This window comes from Oncorhynchus clarkii, chromosome 22 (assembly GCF_045791955.1).
Source record: "Oncorhynchus clarkii lewisi isolate Uvic-CL-2024 chromosome 22, UVic_Ocla_1.0, whole genome shotgun sequence".
NCBI classification, from domain to species: Eukaryota; Metazoa; Chordata; class Actinopteri; order Salmoniformes; family Salmonidae; genus Oncorhynchus; species Oncorhynchus clarkii.
The window spans coordinates 30,390,967-30,413,648 of NC_092168.1; the positions used below are offsets into that span (position 1 = coordinate 30,390,967).

At 42.7% G+C, this 22,682-nt stretch overlaps 1 protein-coding gene across 1 annotated transcript in view; it reads right to left on the minus strand.

Annotated features, from left to right (window-relative positions):
- LOC139380356 (ectodysplasin A receptor) overlaps positions 1-22,682 on the minus strand; it is a 47,500-nt gene that overhangs the window by 20,141 nt on the left and 4,677 nt on the right. The window contains exons 2-3 of the mRNA XM_071122972.1: positions 12,340-12,404; positions 550-672 (exon numbers count right to left, since the gene is read on the minus strand). Of these exons, the coding sequence (XP_070979073.1) occupies positions 550-672; positions 12,340-12,390 (174 nt within the window). The 5' untranslated portion in view covers positions 12,391-12,404. The remainder of the gene's footprint in view (positions 1-549; positions 673-12,339; positions 12,405-22,682) is intronic.

A 22,682-nucleotide genomic window follows, 5' to 3' on the forward strand; every position in this document is an offset into this window, starting at 1 on the left:
GCAAACCAAAAGCACACGGCAAAGTGGACACGAAATAACAATACGGGTTAACATAACCCAGTGCAACAGACTAACGTGTGCATCACATGAAACAGAATAAACAACACCACACAAAGACATGGGGGAAACAGAGGGTTAAATACACAACACATAATGAGGGAAATGAGAACCAGGTGTGTGGGAAAACAAGACAAGAGGAAAATGAAAAATGGATGGGCGATGGCTAGAAGACCGGCAACGTCGACCGCCCGAACAAGGAGAGGCATCGACTTCGGCAGAAGTCGTGACACATATGGACAACTCAGAGTATGCTATTTTAGACCTGTCTAAAATAAATAATGAGAGTAGGGCTGGGAGGGCTGGGAGTAGGGCTGGGAGGCAGGTAGCAGCGGTCAGGGTTCACATGCACCTGACATGCTACATTATCTACTCATTACACTCAAGTCATTACATCTCAGGACATGTGTGTGTGTGGGTGGGTGTGTGTGTGTAGGTGTGCTCTTTTTTTTATTTGTTTCTTTAGTTTGTGTGTGTGCTTGTGTGTCTCACCATGTGGGGCTCCTGTCCAGGTTGGCATGGTGGGCAGGGCTGGCAGCTACTGAGGGTCTGGTTGTAGAACTCAAACTCTCCACAACTACTGTACTCTGACCTGAGAAAGGGAGGACAGGACACCTAAAAGAGAGGGGGGGGGGGGGGGGGTTAAAAGATAAAAGCGTACAAAGAGTCATAATGTGTGCTTTATTCAGGTCCTTGGTTATAAATTAAGATTATATTTTTTGTTCTATTTTCAACTTACTACAGGATTCTAGATACACTTGATTCTGCTAAGATTGTATTTACTACAGGTCATTCTAATTAAATTCAAAGAGAATATACTAATCCCCTTGGGAACCCAACTACCTCATACCTCAGTAGTGACTCAGTATGGGTACTGCTTGTATATAACCTGTATATAGCTTCACTATTGTTATTTTATTGTGTTACTATTTTATTTTTATCTATTTGTTAATTTTCTTACTTTTTTAACTGCATTGTTAGGAAAGGGCTTCTAACTAAGCATTTCACGGTAAACTCTACATTTCATTTGATTTTGAACCATTAACGTGGCCTTCAATCTTCACACATGCGTTGACACGTTTACAAGTGCATTGACACGTTCACATGCCTTGTTGAACGTGTCAATGTGTGAACGCACGTGTGAACACGTGAATGCTGGAATAAATGAAAACATATGTCTGCTAGAATTGCCTCTGCCTTGTGTTTTTCATGTCTCAGTTATCACGGGTTCATCATGTCGTCTTTTTTCATGCTGCGGGCTGGAGCAGGAAGTCAGACGAACAACTTCAGGATTTTTTATTTTTTTTGTCCTGTTGATTTTAAAACATGTGTCTTTCTATTTGTTGGTCATTATATTCAAGGCTATGAAGTCACATTTATCACATTATTCACACAAGTCTTGCTTGCGCAACTTTATTGTTCATTAATGTGTCTCCTCTTCCCAGCTTGGGACACCATGGGTGTGTGTGCGCGAATGGAGGCTGCCTGCGCGCTGTGATAGCCAGGTGATAATCAGGTGACCTGATTCAAATAATAAGTATTTAATTATAGGCTGTTAAACTTGTTCTCATTAGAATGGCATTTTTGGGGTCAGAGTTAATTTTACACTGCTCTACAAAAGCAACGAAGGCAAAAACATCATATGTTTGATCATGAAAGATCATATGCCTATAGGTTTGCTGAATGCAAAGACCAATTTAACCTTTATTTTTATTTAAATCAGGTTCATTATTTATTATTTAACCAGGTATTTCACCTTTATTAACCAGATGGTCTAATTGAGATTAAAATGTAAGAATAACCTACTCAATAGTTGTTGTTTTTTCCTCGTTAAAACGAAGCAAACCAGTTAATATCATGCAAGCAACCTATAGCCTACAGAAATAAACAACAGGGGTGATTTTCACTGCATGCCGGCTACAAACACAAAAGGTTTCATTAAACTATATTTGTTCTTTCCATGATATTGTAAAATCTTGCAAGTTAAAACAGTACACAACAAGTGATCTCAAACATAAATAGTTTGAATTGATTGCATAAATTGATAAACATAAATTGCATGAATGAAGATGCTTGAGGAAACTTCACATGAGCAGCTTATGATGGCAACCAAAGAGCTCATTATGACTAGACAGTGGTGCAACTTTGGTTTTAGAAGTCATCATTTTTATTTGTATAATAAAAAAAAACCACTCCAAACAGTCTACCCGAATGCTCGGATGTGTCCACACACAAGCACACCGTTGCCTCGTTTTGTATCACATTCCAATGATAAAACTGGGGGGGACAAAAATGCTATTTTAGAATGTGGGGATGGCGCCCCTGACTGGAATATTCTTTCCTTAAACAAGAGCAGTGTTTTTAGCTAGCCCTGTCGTTTATCGAGAGACAGTTTTATCGAGAGAAAAAAAATCTAAATATTTTTATTACATGTTCATCTCAATGACACACACCTGTTTAAATAAAGGTGAAAAAGTAATTAACCTTGTTAAATAAATCTTAAAATGTAATTATATGAATGGTATCTGTGTGCAGCAACATGCCATTTCATTATCGTTGCTTTCAATTAGATTATTTGTTGTTTTACATAAGTGTGAAATTAACAAAACAAATGTAAACAAAATTGACTTAAATATATTCCCACAAAAGATGTTAATGCCTTTATTCTGTGTTAAATATCCATGTGTTTAGTAAAAAAAAAAGTGAACGTGTCTGTCTGCCTCTGTTATTGCTATATTGGTTTATCCATTCCAAACTTCTTCTTAAGTAGGCTATCTAGAAGGTATCGGTAGGCTATGGTACATTTTGTGACCACCCCCAAAGAATTAGCCTACATTCTACTGATATGGTTATAACGTTACAGATACATATTATGCATTTATGTCTCTGGGTGTAGCTATGCATTGTACAAAAACTAGCTACAAAATATGTGAACTGAATGGGATGCTGATTGTCTCAATTTTCTCTTCCTGACATCTTGCCTTGCATTTTATGACCATGACTGCTTGGGCCAGGACGATACCACTACCACAATACTCGTTAGTAGTGTGGCAAGGAAAGAAAACACGAAGTAGATTTCATTTCTTAAGGAAAACAACCCTAACGTTAGAAACAAACATTATTATGTTGTCATCCAGAGTCATATTTATTTATTTTCTATTCTATAGCAGAGAATATTTTACATACAGAAATATGCTTCGTGTTTTATTTTTTGCCATGGTAAAAATATAGCGATACTGTATAGTCCTGTCCGTAATGACTACAATAAACACATTGACTGACCCATCTTACCATCCAACTTTTATAACCCTGGAAGATTCCACTGTACAGAAATAAGTTAGTAGACTAGTTATAATCAACATGCAATCATATTGATTTTTGAATGGCAAACTTGAAATACAAGTGAAATTAATTAACTTCTTCCTTTACCAGGGCAAGAGATGCCCAAGTATATGATCTGTGAAAAATGCTTGCTTGAGCTCTTCGAACATTGTCTATCTTCTAAAAACATCTGTGAGAAGAATTTGAACAGGACTGTATGCCAACGGAATTGTGCTATCATCATGTCCCAAGTTCCCCATCCTCCCAAATTAAGGGGCCACCAACCTCTTGTGATGTTAGCTAAACCTTCCCCTAACCTTAACCCTTTAACCTAACTCCTAAACTTAACCCTAACTTTAAACCTAACCCCTAGCCTAGCTAACGTTAGCTAGTTAGCCACCTAGCCATCTAGTTAGAATTCGTAACATATCATAATTTATACAAATCCATAATATATCATCAGAATTATAATTCGTAACATTTCATACGAAATGGGTGATGGACATCCCCAAAGTAATAAATACCATAAGAAACTTAGCATATCATTCAAAATGAGTATCGATGATTTACGTACAGAATGATACAAAATGCTTTGAGACCAGGTTGGCAGAGCAGGGATTTTCATTCATTGGGGATGAGAACATTGTAGTGATTTCCACTTGTAGCTGAGAAATATACTGAACAAAAAGATAAATGCAACATGCACCAATTTTAATGATTTTACTGAATTACAGTTCATATGAGGAAATCAGTCAACTGAAATAATTAAATTAGGCCCTAATTTTTGCATTTCTAATTTAACCTTTATTTAACTAATCCATGAATTTCACATGACTGGGAATACAGATATGCTTATTTTTGTCATAGATACCTTAAAAGAAATGGGCCTCACAATGGGTCTCAGGATTTTGTCACGGTATTTCTGTGCATTCAAATTTCGATCAATAAAATGCAATTGTGTTCATTGTCCATAGCTTATGTCTGCCCATACCATAACCCCACCGCCACCATGGGGCACTCTGTTCACAACGTTGACATCAGCAACACGACGCCATATGTCTGCGGTTGTGAGGCCAGTTGGACATACAGCCAAATTCACTACAATGACATTGGAGGCAGCTAATGGTAGTGAAATTAACATTAAATTATCTTGCAGCAGCTCTGGTGGACATTCCTGCAATCTGCATGCCAATTGCACGCTCCCTCAAAACTTGAGACATCTGTGGCATTATGTTGTAAAACTTCACATTCTAGAGTGGCCTTTTATTGTCCCCAGCACAAGGTGCACCTGTTTAATGACCATGTTTTTGAATCAGCTTCTTGATATGCCACACCTGTCAGGTGAATGAATTATCTTGTCAAAGGAGAAATACTCACTAACAGGGATGTAAACAAGATGGACAAAGGGGGTGTTGATGGACAAAGGGGGTGTTGTGGGGGCTGTGTTTCTGGACCTAAGGAAGGCTTTTGATACTGTTAACCATGAGATTCTCATCACAAAATTGTCCAAGTTCAACTTTTCCCCTGATGCCTTGAGATGGATGAAATCATACCTTGAAGGCAGAACTCAGTGTGTCAGAGTGAGCAATAAGCTGTCGCCCACTCGTAGCTATGATGTGGGCGTGCCCCAAGGGTCAATACTGGGGCCCCTCCTGTTCAGCCTGTACATTAATGATCTGCCTTCTGTCTGTACTGGGTCTGAAGTTCAAATGTATGCAGATGATACAGTGATATATGTGCATGCAAAGAGCAAACAACAAGCTGCACAAGAACTCACTACTGTAATGGTCCAGGTTACAAAGTGGCTCAGTGACTCGTGTTTGCATCTCAATGTGAAAAAAACTGTTTGCATGTTCTTCACAAAGAGGGCAACAGATGCTACTGAGCCAGATGTCTATGTGTCAGGGGAGAAGCTCCAGGTGGTATCCGATTTTAAGTACCTTGGCATCATACTTGATTCCAACCTCTCTTTTAAAAAGCATGTGAAAAAAGTAATTCAAATAACCAAATTCAACCTAGCTAATTTCCGATTTATACGAAATTTCCGATTTATACAGAGGTAGCAAAACTGTACTTCGAAACTATGATACTCCCCCACTTAACATACTGCTTGACTAGTTGGGCCCAAGCTTGCTGTACAACATTAAAACCTATTCAGTCTGTCTACAAACAGGCTCTCAAAGTGCTTGATAGGAAGCCCAATAGCCATCATCATTGTCACATTCTTAGAAAGCATGAGCTCTTGAGTTGGGAAAATCTTGTGCAATACACCGACGCATGTCTTGTATTCAAGATCTTTAATGGTCTGGCTCCCCCTCCACTCAATATTTTTGTTAAACAGAAAACCCAGACATATGGCAGCAGATCCACAAGGTCTGCCATGAGAGGTGACTGTATAGTTCCCCTAAGGAAAAGCACCTTTAGTAAATCTGAATTCTCTGTGAGAGCTTCCCATGTCTGGAATACACTGCCATCAGACACACATAACTGCACCACATATCACACTTTCACAAAATGCTTGAAGACATGGCTAAAGGTCAATCAGATTTGTGAACATGGTCCCTAGCTGTGTGTTGCCGCTTTCCATGTTGTCTGTTGTCTGTAGCTTGTGAGGTGTGGAAACACTTTGTTGCTTTTATGAATTTTGTCTTGCTGCTTTTTGTTTTATGTTGCTCTGTCTGTATGCTACAACTTGCTTGTCCTATGTTGCTCTGTATGCTATGTCTTGCTTATCCTATGTTGCTATGTCTTGCTTGTTCTATGCTGCTATTGTCTATATTGTAATTGTTTTTAATAACCTGCCCAGGGACTGCGGTTGAAAATTAGCCGGCTGGCTAAAACCCGCACTTTTACTGAAACTTTGATTAATGTGCACTGTCCCTGTAAAAATAAAAATAAACTAAACTAAATTTGTGCACAACATTTTAGAGAACTAAGCTTGAGCTGTCCTTCTCCATGGCCGACGTGAGTAAGACATTTAAGCGTGTTAACCCTCGCAAGGCTACCGGCATCCCTAGCCGCGTTCTCAGAGCATGCGCAGACCAGCTGGCTGGAGTGTTTATGGACATATTTCAATCTCTCCCTATCCCAGTCTGCTGTACCTATTTGCTTCAAGGTGTCCACCATTGTTCCTGTACCCAAGAAAGCAAAGATAACTGAACTAAATTAATATTGCCCCGTAGCACTCACTTCTGTCATCATGAAGTGCTTTGAGAGGCTAGTCAAGGATCATATCACCTCTACCTTACTTGATACCCTAGCATTCAACTCCATAGTACCCTCCAAGCCCATCATTAAGCTCGGGACCCTGGGTCTGAACCCCTGCTCTGTGGATCTAGGTCCTGGACTTCCTGACGGGCCGCTCCCAGTTGGTGAAAATAGGAAACAACAAACGGTTGAACACAGGTGGCGCATCGTCAACCTCAGGAGGCTGAAGAAATGTGGCTTGGCACCTAAACCCTCACAAACTTTTACAGATAAACAATTGAGAGCATCCTGTTGGGCTGTATCACAGCCTGGTATGGCAACTGCACTGCCCACAACCGCAAGGCTCTTCAGAGGGTAGTGCTGTCTGCCCAACGCATCACCGAGAGCAAACTACCTGTCCTTCAGGACACCTACAACACCAGATGTTACAGGAAGACCAAAAAGAGAATCAAGGACAACAACCACCCGAGCCACTGTCTGTTAATCCTGCTATCATCCAGAAGGTGAGGTCAGTACTTTATTTGATTTGTGCGTATGGAACATTTCTGGGATCTTTTTATTTATCCATTTGATTTGATTTGATTTGATCTTTTTATTTACACTTCACATTTACACATTACATGTTACGTTTATATTTTGTTCAGTGTACCAACAAATAGGGCACTGACTGACAGCTGTCAGTGTAACTAGCTAGCATGCTAACCTTAGGTAAAAATATTTATTCTAGAAATAGACTCCTAGCCTACCTGTCAAGAGATGAGTCTCAGCTAAACTGTGCCTACACAAGCTGTTGACATGATTTGAAGTTTGTCTGACTCTTGCCATTTGATAATTCCAGTGAAACTTTTTCGGATTCCAAATGTCATAGAAACAGAGAGAATACTAGCTCTCAGGTTTGTCACTTCAAGGCCAAATATATCAAACCTTGACTAAAACGATGACTTATTGACTTACATTGTTGTTAAACATCATTGGTAAGCTCTGGACATTGATTTTCAGATCAAAAAAGTGGATGCGTGGACTGCTGTGGGTGTTTAACAGACAATTTGTTTGTTTATATTGACATTTCATTAGATCCTTTTGCAATATTATTTATTCATATTTTTTATTATCTAGATCCCTGAAATTCAACTCTGGACCTTGAAGCCAGTTCCACTGTGTTTTTTTCATTGTTCCCCTCTAATTAGGGACTGATTTAGAGCTGGGACACCAGGTGGGTGCAATTAATTATCATGTAGAACTGAAAACCAGCAGGCTCCAGACCTCGTATGTTAAGAGTTGAATATCCCCGTTTATAGATATAATATTTTTCATTGATTGAATATTATTGTTGTTCATTTCTTTGAAATGTTGTCGATAAAATATAATTTCCTTTTAGGAACCATTGCTGAAAATGTACTTGAAAATATAACAATGGTTCCTCTAAAACCTCTGACTACTGTGTGTGTGTAGCTCTATTTGAACCTCAGATCTACTTCAGGGACATTCATAGTTGTGACTCAGAGACCCCATTGGTTCCTATATGAACGCCTCCCCTAGATAGATAGTTGGTGTGTATGTATTGATATGTAGGCTACATGTGCCATTTTAAAATTGACGTAGTTCTGTCCTTGAGCTGTTCTTGTCTATTAATATTCTGTATTATGTCATGTTTCATGTTTTGTGTGGACCCCAGGAAGAGTAGCTGCTTCTATCACAACAGCTAATGGGGATCCTAATAAAATACCAATAAAATACCAAATACCTTTAGCATCTTCATGTTTGTGTGACAGTTTTGAATGTGGGTCAAAAGGAAAATAAAAGTACTTTCTGAATGTCCTTCACTCCTGCCTGCCAAACACCGACCCTCACCGCCGTTAACAGAACCATGGGAAAACAGTGCTAGATAGGCAGGGGTGAAGGACATTGTGTGCTAGCTCAGTCAGCTTGTCCTAAGGAGGACTCTGGTACACAGCAGGTGTGAGGCTAGGGCGACACTGTGTACTAGCTAGCTTGCTAGTGAGAGACACTGTGTGGTAGCTAGCTTGTCGCCCCAGCCTCCCACCTGCTGTGTACCAGAGTCCTCCTTAGGACAAGCTGACTGAGCTAGCACACAATGTCCTTCACCCCTGCCTGCAGAACACCTGCCCACGCCGTTGTTAACAGAACTGTGGGAAAACAGTGTGTGAGGGAGGGTACGGTGTATGGTGTCTACCGGTGTACGGCTAGCTAGCTACCATTGTTGCCCGTCCCTTCTTCTGTGGGGTTTATCGGCAGCTGGCATCCAACATTAATGTGCATTAACCCCACCTATTCTACTGGAGCAGCCCCACCTCCCGCCTGTCCTAACTTAAAAACGTAGTATAAAGAGGGGTTCCTGCACATGCAGAAATGCCCCGGATTGCAGACCGTAATTGCACCCTTGTCGTAGGACCTGGAGAAGCCAACTTATATAGGCAGCACACCTACAGGGCATTTCCATCGTCTTCTCAGCCTCATCTGTAAAATCATTACACTGACATAAATGTAAGAACATTAATGTTTTATGTCGAAATATGTGAAGACACCAAGAATGGCAAAGATTCAAACATGTTTCAACTCACAAATCTGATGGAGTATTGCTATATGTTCCCGCTTTCTAGCTAATGTAAATGCCTAACATGAAAGAATTGACAGGTCAATGAACAATGTTATAATTAGGGAAGAACAATATATCGGTGAACATATCGGAATCGAAGATATTAGCTAAAAATGCCAACATCTGTATCGGCCCGATGTCTAGTTTAACGCTGATGTGCAAAACCGATGTCAAAGATGACATGCATACCTATATAACGTAGGTACATGACGTAATGATGCCACGTAAACTTTTGCGCTACACGTGCAACACAGCATTCCTAACCTAGCCCACAATGTCTGCTGTGTGGATCGAGCAGTCAACAAGTTGAGCAGTCATTTGAAAGAGTATAAACATTTCAGCGAGACAACTCAAAGGCGAAATCCATTAACACCAAGATAATGGAATTCATTGCCCTTGACAATCAACCATTTTCTGGTATTGGCTATCGCCGACTGGCCTAGCACCGGTACACACTACCAAGTGCGCTATTTTTCAGACGTTGCCCTACCGGAGTTACACAGTAATAGCGTCATTGCTATTAGCTTCACGACATACATACTATGGAACGCCATTTGGGTCTTTGCGTGTTCAAAAAAGATACAAAGCTGCCAAAGCTGTACAAAAAAGTCTGCAAACACTGGCCACGAACGATGTGTTACAATGCTGCATTGGTAATATAGCATAATTTGTTCGACTGCAACTTCTGGGGTTGCTAGATTTAGCTTGGTACCTAGCTAGCATCAATACAACCAGTCTGAAAACAATGACCAGTAGAAACTGCATTCATTTTCATTATTCTTAGCAATGATTTAGGAATCTTTGTGAGTAAGTATTAGCTAGGTTGTCACTTGCTGTTCGCCTATTGAAATTACTTAAAAATCATACAGTGTGATTTTCTGGATTTTTGTTTTAGATTCCGTCTCTCACAGTTGAAGTGTACCTATGATAAGAATTACAGACCTCTACATGCTTTGTAAGTAGGAAAACCTGCAAAATCGGCAGTGTATCAAATACTTGTTCTCCCCACTGTATATATGGGGGATACAACCATCCCTGCAGAATTTACTGCGAAAAGACAGAGTCAATCAAATCAATCAATCACTTGTTTTTGTACTGCCCATATGTAGCTTGTTTTTGGTCGCAGGTTCAGGAATGGCAGAACATTTTAACGTTTTCTTGGCGCTAACTCTGCAAATAGCACTGCTGGGTGATTTGAAAAGTCATAGTCAATTGATAAATAATATAATAATACTCTTTGAATTAAAAAAAAATCTTTAACTGTTACTCGTTTCAGGCATAGGTCGCGTCGCGCATGACTACCTTACAGGAAAGGCATTTAAACATAAACATATATTTTTTTTAATCAAAATGCAAACTTGTATGCCATCTCTAAATAGGAATAAAATTGTTAAATTACGAGCCTAGTTGGTTTAGCCACGGAAAAAAACAGGAACCTTCCCACTAGCCATGATTGGCTGTGATAATGGACACGTCGAGAGATGGTTTCGGATTGGTCTGTTATGTAGCACGCTTCTGTCTATAACATGAGCTCAGTATGTGTAGGTAATCCTTTTTAACGTGTCTATTTTGAAAGATATCACGAAGAACTGCATAAGTGTTGCTAATTGCTCTCCTCTTTCTGGAGGACCGAGTTTTAAAATCAGTGGAATACCCTGTGGAAGCAGAGTATGATATCTAAAGAGATAGAGAAAATTCTGGCCTTTTGGCAAACTCAAAGCGGGCTGTCATGTGCCTTTTACTGAAGAGTGGCTTCCATCTGGCCACTCTACCATAAAGGACTGATTGGTATAGTGCTACAGAGATGGTTGTCCTTCTGGAAGTTTCTCCCATCTCCACAGAGGAACTCTGGAGCTCTGTCAGAGTGACCATCTGTTCGTGGTCACCTCCCTGACAAAGGCCCTTCTCCCCCGATTGCTCAGTTGGCCGGGCAGCCAGCTCTAGGAAGAGTCTTGGTGGTTCCAAACTTCTTCCATTTAAGAATGAAGGAGGCCGCTGTGTTCCTGGGGACCTTCAAAGCTGCAGAAATGCTTTGGTACCCTTCCCCAGGTCTGTGCCTCGACACAATCCTGTCTCAGAGCTCTACGGACAATTCCTTCAACCTCGTGGCTTGGTTTTTGCTCTGACATGCACTGTCAAATGTGGGACCTTAGGTGTGTGCTTTTCCAAATAATATCCAAGCAATTTAATTAACCACAGGTGGACTCCCATCAAGTTGTAGAAACAAGAGGAGGAGGAGGAAGAGGAGATGGGAGGAGGAATAGGAGATGGGAGGAGGTAGAAGGGGGAGGAGGGAGGAAGAAGGATTAGTTGGGATAAGGAGGAGATGGAAGAAAGAAGATCAAGGGAAGAGGTGGGAGGAGTAAGAGGAGATGGGAGGAGGAGTAGGAAGCGTCAGGAGAAAAAGGTAGGAGGAGGGAGCGTGTGGCTAGTGAGAATGAAAGGATGTGGGATACCAATGGGCAACCACTCAAACCCCAACATGTGACAGTAGTTATTCCAACCAAGTCGCTCAAGATCCAGTGCGAAATTCGATGTCCTTCCAGGTACCCAGGACCCAGCACATTGGGAGATGCGTTCAAAACCAGCCTCTAGGGGCAACAGTGAGCATTATTGGTGTTGCAGATATCTCCCTCTCTCCCTTTCCCTTTTCCCCTCTCCCTGTCCCTTTCCCTGTCCCTTTCCCTGTCCCTGTCCCTTTCCCTTTCCCTGTCCCTGTCCCTGTCCCTGTCCCTGTCCCTGTCCCTGTCCCTCCCCGCCAGGAGTGGCTTTAGTGGGGATCATTAACTGAGCTCTGAGGGAAGTTAAACTCCTAGGAATACAGCCAACACAGATACGCATGCTCACTAACACACATATGCACAACCAACAGGTTTCAACATCAGAGGAAGAGAGGAGCGAATCAGACCAGATTATAACTACTCTCTTAGAGCTCCACTGAGAAACCTTTGATGTTTCACAACCTCTGGCAAAGACCTGCTAAAGTCTGGCTGTACCTCTGCCAGTGTGTCTGTGTATCTGTTACACTGTTGTCTTTATCCTCAGTTTGTTTCATTGCTGAAGATGGGCGAGGATGAGGAGAGGAGGGGGAGGAGGAGAGAGACAGGAATTGGAAGAGTAATTTAAGAGATACTCACCAATAACAAACAGAGGAAGAGAGACTCTTTCTGACTTCCTTTCTGTAACATCTTCACACCTTCCCCTGAGAAAGAGAAAGGAAGAGAGAGAGCCAGAGAGAAAGAGAGTCAGATGTATAGTACATGCATTTTGAAACCCATGCCTCATACCCCTACCATGTCTCATAGTGCGTGTGGGTTATACTCCATTGAGTGTGTGTGTGATACTGCTCTCTACTTCAGGTTATTATTCCTCTGCCCTGCTGATGTGATGAGATCATTAACAATTCCTCTATTAAAGCCCGGTCACCGAGGAGAGAGAGAGGGAGTGTGTGAATGGTTGAGAGCAGCCTGGCAGAGGAGGAGAGGATCAGCCTGTTAAACCTCTGACACAGATGTATTATGGGTAAACAGTCATTAGGGGGACTGTGCTATTTGCTTTTGTTTTAGTTACTGTCACATATCTAGAAACCCCTTTAAGTCCTCTGCCAGCACATATTCACCACACTTATACAGGCACTGTATGTCACAGGGAAACACACTCTCTCTCTCCGATCTGTACTTACTGAGGTATACAAGCATTCACAGGTACATTGAAGAACATATAAAACAAAAATGTGACCAAACTTCAAACATGATTTATCCCTTTTTGTTCATGAATTTAAGGAATAATGTCAATGTAAAGGATTTAATTGTTTATAGCAACACTACGTGTGTGTGTGTGTGTGGTTGTGTGCGTTCCTATGTGTGTATTGTGTCCATCTGTGTGTGTATGTTTGCCAGGCTCAGCCCTTACCTACAGGAGACTGATTTTTATTGGCCCACTCCAAGCGCTACAATAACAGTGAGCTCGTGTTTCTCTTAATAAAGGATGTGTGCGTGTGTGCCAATAAAGTATAAATAATGTCGTCAGTGTTATTGGAAGGCGATGCCTTGGTGAGAGAGAGTCTTTTCCCCCAGAAACACCAACTATGTAAAGCGGAGTTAAACAGAGACATTAACAGCAGGTCAATAAACACACAGGATCTCAGATCAGTTTCAACACTGTCCAGGCTCAGGGAAACTCTGTGTCATTAGGGACATTCTTAGTTACAGGTTTGTTTATTTGTGCAGTTTAAAGTGCTTTTATAAACAGATCCAGTCCTGTCTCATTCTGTGAGAGTGCAGGTTTTCTGACACACCACATTAATGACCCACTGCAACCTTTAACGGAGTTGTATTATTGGATGTAAACAAACACAGACTTTTACTGCAGCCTAATTGCTCCCACCACAGCTAGTGTGCTCTCTCTCTTTCCTTCAGAGGCTGTGTGTGTGTTTGTGCATACATGTGTGTGTGCTGGCGTACTGAAGAGTGGGTGTGCAGGCAGGCAGTAAATCCTGCAGCCCTGCAGTCAGAAGGAGGACTGAGCTGTTGCCTTGTTTACCTGCCTGTTTACCTCCGTCATAAACCATAGCATGCATACACATAAACAGAGCTAACTTTCTGACAGACCACTGGGCTTATTCACATTCACTATGGTTGCACAACAAACGTCATAAATCGGGCCTTTTGGCGTTGCACGTGCAATCGTATTCAGAATGTACCTTATTCAGAGTGTTAAGTGAGCCACACCAGCCAAAGAGAATGATCCACTAATCAGTCAGTGTCTCAGTGTGTCCCTCCCTCCCTAGTGGCATGGGAGGCAAGTAGTCTAGCTGTTAAGAGCGTTTGGCCAGTCACCGAAAGGTCGCTGGTTTGAATCCCTGAGCCAATTAGGTGAAAATCCTGTCAATGTGCCCTTGAGCAAGACATTAGCTCAGGATAAGAGCGTATATTAAATGACTAAAATGTAAATGTAGTACAACGGAAGTGTAGATCACTCTCTTACACAAACACACAGAACAAAAAGTTAATTAGACAAACCCAGGATCGGATGGGAAAATTCACATGTAAGACATTCTGTCTCAGACTCATAGCTCACAGCAATCTAAGGCTGTCTGCCTGTCTATAGGGGTAATTATATTCACTGCGAATATGTATTTGAATAGTAACTATGACACACAGTCTCTGCATTGGAGAGGTTGTGTCACACACATACTGTAATTATTGTTATAAAGTAAATTTCTCATGGAGTCTCTAACAGATAATTGCAGCATATGCAAGAAAAAACAGGTTGAAAGAGAGAGACGGAATTGAGAGAGAGAGAAGTGACAGGCTTTTCACTGTGGTTTCACAGACATTAGGAGGCTGTAGTGTTGGTGTACTGTAGTGTACTGTAGTGTTGGTGTGTACTGTAGTGTACTGTATTGTAGGGGTGTACAGTAGTGTTGGTGTACTGTAGTGTACTGTATTGTATTGTTGGCGTACTGTATTGTTGGTGTGTACTGTAGTGTTGGTGTACTGTAGTGTACTGTATTGTTGGTGTATACTGTAGTGTTGGTGTGTACTGCATTGTTGGTGTACTATAGTGTTGGTCTGTACTGCAATGCTGGTGTACTGTGGTGTACTGTAGTGTTGGTGTGTACTGTAGTGTTGGTGTACTGTAGTGTTGGTGTACTGTAGTGTTCGTGTACTGTAGTGTCGGTGTGTACTGTAGTGTTGGTGTATACTGTAGGGTTGGTGTGTACTGTAGTGTTGGTGTGTACTGCAGTGTTAGTGTACTGAATTGTTGGTGTACTGTAGTTTTGGGGTACTGTAGTGTTGGTGTACTCTATTGTTGGTGTGTACTGCAGTGTTGGTGTACTGTTGGTGTGTACTGTAGTGTTGGTGTACTGTAGTGTTGGTGTACTGTAGTGTCGGTGTGTACTGTAGTGTTGGTGTATACTGTAGGGTTGGTGTGTACTGTAGTGTTGGTGTGTACTGCAGTGTTAGTGTACTGAATTGTTGGTGTACTGTAGTTTTGGGGTACTGTAGTGTTGGTGTACTGTATTGTTGGTGTGTACTGCAGTGTTGGTGTACTGTTGGTGTGTACTGTAGTGTTGGTGTACTGTAGTGTTGGTGTACTGTAGTGTCGGTGTGTACTGTAGTGTTGGTGTATACTGTAGGGTTGGTGTGTACTGTAGTGTTGGTGTGTACTGCAGTGTTGGTGTACTGTTGGTGTGTACTGTAGTGTTGGTGTACTGGAGTGTTGGTGTACTGTAGTGTTGGTGTGTACTGTAGTGTTGGTGTACTGTTGGTGTGTACTGTAGTGTTGGTGTACTGTTGGTGTGTACTGTAGTGTTGGTGTACTGCAGTCTGGTGTGTACTGTAGTGTTGGTGTACTGTAGAGTTGGTGTACTGTAGAGTTGGTGTACTGTAGTGTTGGTGTGTACTGTAGTGTTGGTGTACTGTAGTGTTGGTGTGTACTGTAGTGTTGGTGTGTACTGTAGAGTTGGTGTACTGTAGTGTCGGTGTACTGTAGTGTTGGTGTACTGTAGTGTTGGTGTGTACTGTAGTGTTGGTGTACTGTAGTGTTGGTGTACTGTAGCGTACTGTATTGTTGGTGTGTACTGTAGTGTTGGTGTACTGTAGTGTACTGTAGTGTTGGTGTGTACTGCATTGTTGGTGTACTGTAGTGCACTGTAGTGTTGGTGTGTACTGCATTGTTGGTGTACTGTAGTTTACTGTAGTGTTGGTGTGTACTGTAGTGTTGGTGTTCTGTAGTGTTGGTGTATACTGTAGTGTTGGTGTGTACTGTAGTGTTGGTGTACTGTAGAGTTGGTGTAGTGTTGGTGTTCTGTAGTGTTGGTGTGTACTGTAGTGTTGGTGTGTACTGTAGTGTTGGTGTACTGTAGAGTTGGTGTAGTGTTGGTGTACTGTAGTGTTGGTGTACTGTAGTGTGTGCGTGTACTGTAGTGTTGGTGTACTGTAGAATGTGTGTGTACTGTAGTGTTGGTGTACTGTAGTGTTGGTGTACTGTAGAGTTGGTGTGTACTGCAGTGTTGGTGTATTGTAGTGTACTGTAGTGTTGGTGTGTACTGTAGTGTTGGTGTACTGTAGTGTTCGTGTACTGTAGTGTTCGTGTACTGTAGTGTCGGTGTGTACTGTAGTGTTGGTGTATACTGTAGGGTTGGTGTGTACTGTAGTGTTGGTGTGTACTGCAGTGTTAGTGTACTGAATTGTTGGTGTACTGTAGTTTTGGGGTACTGTAGTGTTGGTGTACTCTATTGTTGGTGTGTACTGCAGTGTTGGTGTACTGTTGGTGTGTACTGTAGTGTTGGTGTACTGTAGTGTTGGTGTACTGTAGTGTTGGTGTACTGTAGTGTCGGTGTGTACTGTAGTGTTGGTGTATACTGTAGGGTTGGTGTGTACTGTAGTGTTGGTGTGTACTGCAGTGTTAGTGTACTGAATTGTTGGTGTACTGTAGTTTTGGGGTACTGTAGTGTTGGTGTACTGTATTGTTGGTGTGTACTGCAGTGTTGGTGTACTGTTGGTGTGTACTGTAGTGTTGGTGTACTGTAGTGTTGGTGTACTGTAGTGTCGGTGTGTACTGTAGTGTTGGTGTATACTGTAGGGTTGGTGTGTACTGTAGTGTTGGTGTGTACTGCAGTGTTGGTGTACTGTTGGTGTGTACTGTAGTGTTGGTGTACTGGAGTGTTGGTGTACTGTAGTGTTGGTGTGTACTGTAGTGTTGGTGTACTGTTGGTGTGTACTGTAGTGTTGGTGTACTGTTGGTGTGTACTGTAGTGTTGGTGTACTGCAGTCTGGTGTGTACTGTAGTGTTGGTGTACTGTAGAGTTGGTGTACTGTAGAGTTGGTGTACTGTAGTGTTGGTGTGTACTGTAGTGTTGGTGTACTGTAGTGTTAGTGTGTACTGTAGTGTTGGTGTGTACTGTAGAGTTGGTGTACTGTAGTGTCGGTGTACTGTAGTGTTGGTGTACTGTAGTGTTGGTGTGTACTGTAGTGTTGGTGTACTGTAGTGTTGGTGTACTGTAGCGTACTGTATTGTTGGTGTGTACTGTAGTGTTGGTGTACTGTAGTGTACTGTAGTGTTGGTGTGTACTGCATTGTTGGTGTACTGTAGTGCACTGTAGTGTTGGTGTGTACTGCATTGTTGGTGTACTGTAGTTTACTGTAGTGTTGGTGTGTACTGTAGTGTTGGTGTTCTGTAGTGTTGGTGTATACTGTAGTGTTGGTGTGTACTGTAGTGTTGGTGTACTGTAGAGTTGGTGTAGTGTTGGTGTTCTGTAGTGTTGGTGTGTACTGTAGTGTTGGTGTGTACTGTAGTGTTGGTGTACTGTAGAGTTGGTGTAGTGTTGGTGTACTGTAGTGTTGGTGTACTGTAGAGTGTGCGTGTACTGTAGTGTTGGTGTACTGTAGAATGTGTGTGTACTGTAGTGTTGGTGTACTGTAGTGTTGGTGTACTGTAGAGTTGGTGTGTACTGCAGTGTTGGTGTATTGTAGTGTTGGTGTACTGTATTGTTGGTGTACTGTAGAGTTGGTGTGTACTGTAGTGTTGGTGTACTGTAGAGTTGGTGTACTGTAGAGTTGGTGTGTACTGCAGTGTTGGTGTACTGTAGAGTTGGTGTACTGTAGAGTTGGTGTGTACTGCAGTGTTGGTGTACTGTAGAGTTGGTGTACTGTAGTGTTGGTGTGTACTGCAGTGTTGGTGTACTGTATGTAGCACCATGCAGCGTGTGTAATAGTTATATTCATGGAGCTGTTATTGTATCAGATGATCCATAAAGAAAGAACGTGTTTAGCTAGTCTGCTATAGGGGTCCGGGTGTCACCCTAACTCAGGTATTACACACACACACACACACACACACACACACACACACACACACACACACACACACACACACACACACACACACAAACACACAAAAACACACACACACAGGAAACGTTTCTCTCTCTCTCTGTGTGACAGCTCAACTGAAGTGTCTAAGAGACACACTGACGATCACTTAAACAACTGATGGGAATCAGAGATAGAGTTCACCACTAACTCCTACACTATAAATTGTCAATCAATCAGATACAGATGAGATTGATTACACTACTTTAAGAGGGAGATTGAGTCCATGCCCTCTTTTTTTCATGGTTTCAGAAGACAGGATGGGGGAGTGGTGGATAAGTGGTGATAGCAGGCGGTTGGGGGCTGAAATTAGCTTAATTGAACCACAACCTGTGTGTGTGTGAGAGTGAGTGAGTGAGTGAGTGAGTGAGTGAGTGAGTGTGTGAGTGTGTGAGTGAGTGAGTGAGTGAGTGAGTGAGTGAGTGAGTGAGTGAGTGAGACCCAGTGGCGCTGCTGGGCTTTCAGGATAAAGATAAGAAAATGTTACTTTTTGTTTTGATGAAAAAACTTGTCTTCTGAAAAGGAAGTGAGAGCTGCCAAACGACTCTGCCCCGAGGACCTCATTATCAGACTAATCGAACACATTCAGCCCACACGCACACACACACACCCAGAAGCTTTCATCAGGCTCTAGCCAAGCTCCTCAATCCCCTGCGAGTCCCCGGCGCCCCACACACCCAACACACTCACACTGGAATGCACTTCTCTATTTGAAGAGTGTATCTCTCTCTCCCTTCTCTCCCCATTTCTTTCTCTATCCCTCTCTCTCTATCCCCTATCCTTCTTGCTCCGTCTCACTCTTTCCCTTTTCTCTCTCTCCCCCTTCAGCTCTCTGCCCCTCTCTCACTCATTTCCTTTCCCTATCTGTCCCCCACCTATCCCTCTGTCTGTCCCCCCTCCCTCCTTCTCTGTCATCCTTCTTCCCTCTCCCTCCCTCTCTCTCTGTCCTCCCGGTTAGGACATGTCTGTGTTGAAAGCCGACCTCAATCTCCCAAGGCCCCGGGGAATTAATCTTCTAACGAGAGTTAATCTCACATAAACACACTGAGAGTCATTATCTGTGTCAATAACGGCCTGACAGACCCACATCCCGGGCACAAACCAATACTTTCTACAGACCGACACCTCGATCACAAACCAATACTTTCTACAGACCGACACCTCGGGCACAAATCAATACTTTCTACAGACCGACACCTCGGGCACAAATCAATACTTTCTACAGACCGACACCTCGGGCACAAATCAATACTTTCTACAGACCGACACCTCGGGCACAAATCAATACTTTCTACAGACCGACACCTCGGGCACAAACCAATACTTTCTACAGACCGACACCTCGAGCACAAACCAATACTTTCTACAGACCGACACCTCGGGCACAAATCAATACTTTCTACAGACCGACACCTCGGGCACAAATCAATACTTTCTACAGACCGACACCTCGGGCACAAATCAATACTTTCTACAGACCGACACCTCGGGCACAAATCAATATATTCTACAGACCGACACCTCGGGCACAAATCAATACTTTCTACAGACCGACACCTCGGGCACAAATCAATATATTCTACAGACCGACACCTCGGGCATGGCTTATAATACTCTACTAGACCCCACAGAGTTCCTGTTACAACACAGCTTACAGAGGCGCTTACACACAGATACCTTTATGGACACAATTATACAGGGGTCACTGCTGGAGTGGAGAATCCACTCTCTCACTCATTCTCTCTTTCTCTCTCAATTCAATTTCAATTGGGGCGGCAAGAATAAAGACATTTCATATTATGTGTTAGTGTTATACAGTAATTAATTATACAGTAATGATGTGCAAATAGTTAAGTACATAAGGGAAAATAAATAACCATAGATATAGGTGTTTGTTCTTCACTGGTTGCCCTTTTCTTGTGGCAACAGATCACACATTTTGCTGCTGTGATGGCACACTGTGGTATCTCACCCAATAGATATGGGAGTTTATCAAAATTGGATTGGTTTTTGAATTATTTGTGGGTCTGTGTAATCTGAGGGAAATATGTGTCTCTAATATGGTCATACATTTGGCAAGAGTATAGGAAGTGCAGCTCAGTTTCCACCTCATTTCGTGGGCAGTGTGCACATAGCCTTTCTTCTTTTGAGAGCCAAGTCTGCTTTTGGCGGCCTTTCGTTTGCATATAGTCAAAGATTTCCTTAATTTTGGGTCAGTCACATTGGTCAGGTATTCTGCCACTGTGTACTCTCTGTCCAAATAGCATTCTAGTTTGCTCTGTTTTTTTGTAAATGCTTTCCAATGTGTCAAGGAATTATCTTGTTTTCTCATGATTTGGTTGGGTCTAATTGTGTTGCTGTCCTTTGGTTCTCTGGGGTCTGTTTGTGTTTGTGAACAGAGCCCCAGGACCAGCTTGCTTAGGGGGCTCTTCTCCGGGGTTAATTTCTCTGTATGTGATGGCTTTGTTATGGAAGGCTTGGGAATCGCTTCCTTTTAGGTGGTTATAGAATTGAATGGCTCTTTTCATGATTTTGATAATTAGCGGCTCTCTTCCTAATTCTGCTCTGCTTGCATCATTTGGTGGTTTACGTTGTACACAGAGGATATTTTTGCAGAATTCTGCATGCAGAGTCTCAATTTGGTATTTGTCCCATTTTGTGAATTCTTGGTTGGTGAGCGGACCCCAGACCTCACAACCATAAAGTGCAATGGGTTCTATAACTGATTCAAGTATTTTTAGCCAGATCCTAATTGGTATGTCAATTTATATGTTCCTTTTGATGGCATAGAAGACTCTGGGTTGAGGTCAGTGATAAAGTAGTCTACAGTGCTACTGCCAAGAAATTAGCTATAGATGTAACTACCATAGGAGCCCCCTCGAAGCCTACCATTGACTATGTACATACACAGCGTCCGACAGAGCTGCTGGAGTTGTGGCCCATTTTTGTTGGTTATGTTGTCATAGTTGTGTCTAGAGGGGCATATGGGGCAGGGAATGCCGTCACCTCCAGGTAGGTCTTTGTCCCCCTGTGTGCTGAGGGTGTCGGGTTCTTGTCCAGTTCTGGCATTTAGGTTGCCACAGACTAGTACATGTCCCTGTGCCTGGAAATTGTTGATCTCCCCCTCTAGGATGGAGAAGCTGTCATCGTTATTAAATTATAAGGATTATATTAGGGGGATATAGGTAGCACACATGAGGACATTTCCTTATTAATTTTAAGCCAGATGTAAAATGTTGCTGTTTTGACTCATTTAATAGAGTGGGTTAGGTCTGCTCTATAGCAAATAAGCATACCTCCTGAGTCTATTCCCTGTTTCACACCTGGTAGTTTGGTGGATGGGACTTCCAACTCTCTGTAACCTAGAGGGCAACCAGTGGGTCCGTCTCCTTATACCATGTTTCTTGCAGGATGACAATGTCTGTATTTCCAATTTCTATGATGAAGTCAGGGTTCTGGCTCTTTAGGCCAAAGGCAGATGACCTTAGACCTTGTATATATCAGGATGAGATAGTAAAAGCTTCCTGTTCCATAGTGTCTAGTGTTGTTTTTGTGTGGTTTAGGCCCGGACTATCACAGTAGATATGAGCAGAGTATGTTGAGCATCTGATACATGCCTCTTAGGTCGCAGGATGGGGATTCGGGTGCAATAGTGGAGGTTGGGCCTGTTGCTCTGCTCACGGTCTGGGCATAATTATGTCCTGCTCTCATGTTGAGGTCTGTGCCGCAGGGGCCGAAGGGGCATAGGTCTGATATGGTGTGGCCTATATTCTGTGTGGCCAGGGTTTGCTTGTGGTAGTCTTAGCTGGTTGGGGTTTGCCTGGTGATGCTGTGGTCTGGGTATAGGTCTTCTTGGCGTGAGTTCTCTTGGTGCAGGTCCTTCCGGAGTGGGTCTTGCAGGTCTGGGAGGGTGTCTCGCTGGTCTGGGCGGGGTGTTTGTTGCTCTGTTGCTCCTGTATGAGGTGTTGGGGCTACGGTTGAGGGTGACGTCCTTCAGGGTCCTGGCAAAAGTTGGGATTGCTGCCTTGTAGAGGTGGACCTGGTCATAAAGGCAGTTCAAGTCCAGGATGGAGTGGTGGGCCAGGGTGGAGTGGTGGGCCAGGGTGGAGTGGTGGGCCAGGGTGGAGTGGTGGGCCAGGATGGAGTGGTGGGCCAGGGTGGAGTGGTGGGCCAGGGTGGAGTGGTGGGCCAGGGTGGAGTGGTGGGCCAGGGTGGAGTGGTGGGCCAGGTAGACATTAGGTTTTAAGGCACAGTCTCTTGAAATGCTTGCATTCACCCGCTGTATGGTGGCATGGTGAAAGTCTTTTCGTGTTAGCAGTAACCACTTGTGCGTCTCTCTTCAATAACCATCACTAATCAGCAGGATGGAACACGTTGAGCTGCTGTATTCAACAACAGATGCGTATTTATCAGTATCACGTTGATTGAAGGTGATCTAGTATTCTTGTAACATCCCTGGCACACAGTTTCATTAATTATGTATCCTCACCCGTCAATGAGCAATGTAAAACACTTTGAGTGTTGGAAAAAGTGCTTTATAACTCCAATCCATTATGTGTCATCATAAGCATTAGTCATATGCAACAAAAGTTTTCCATTAT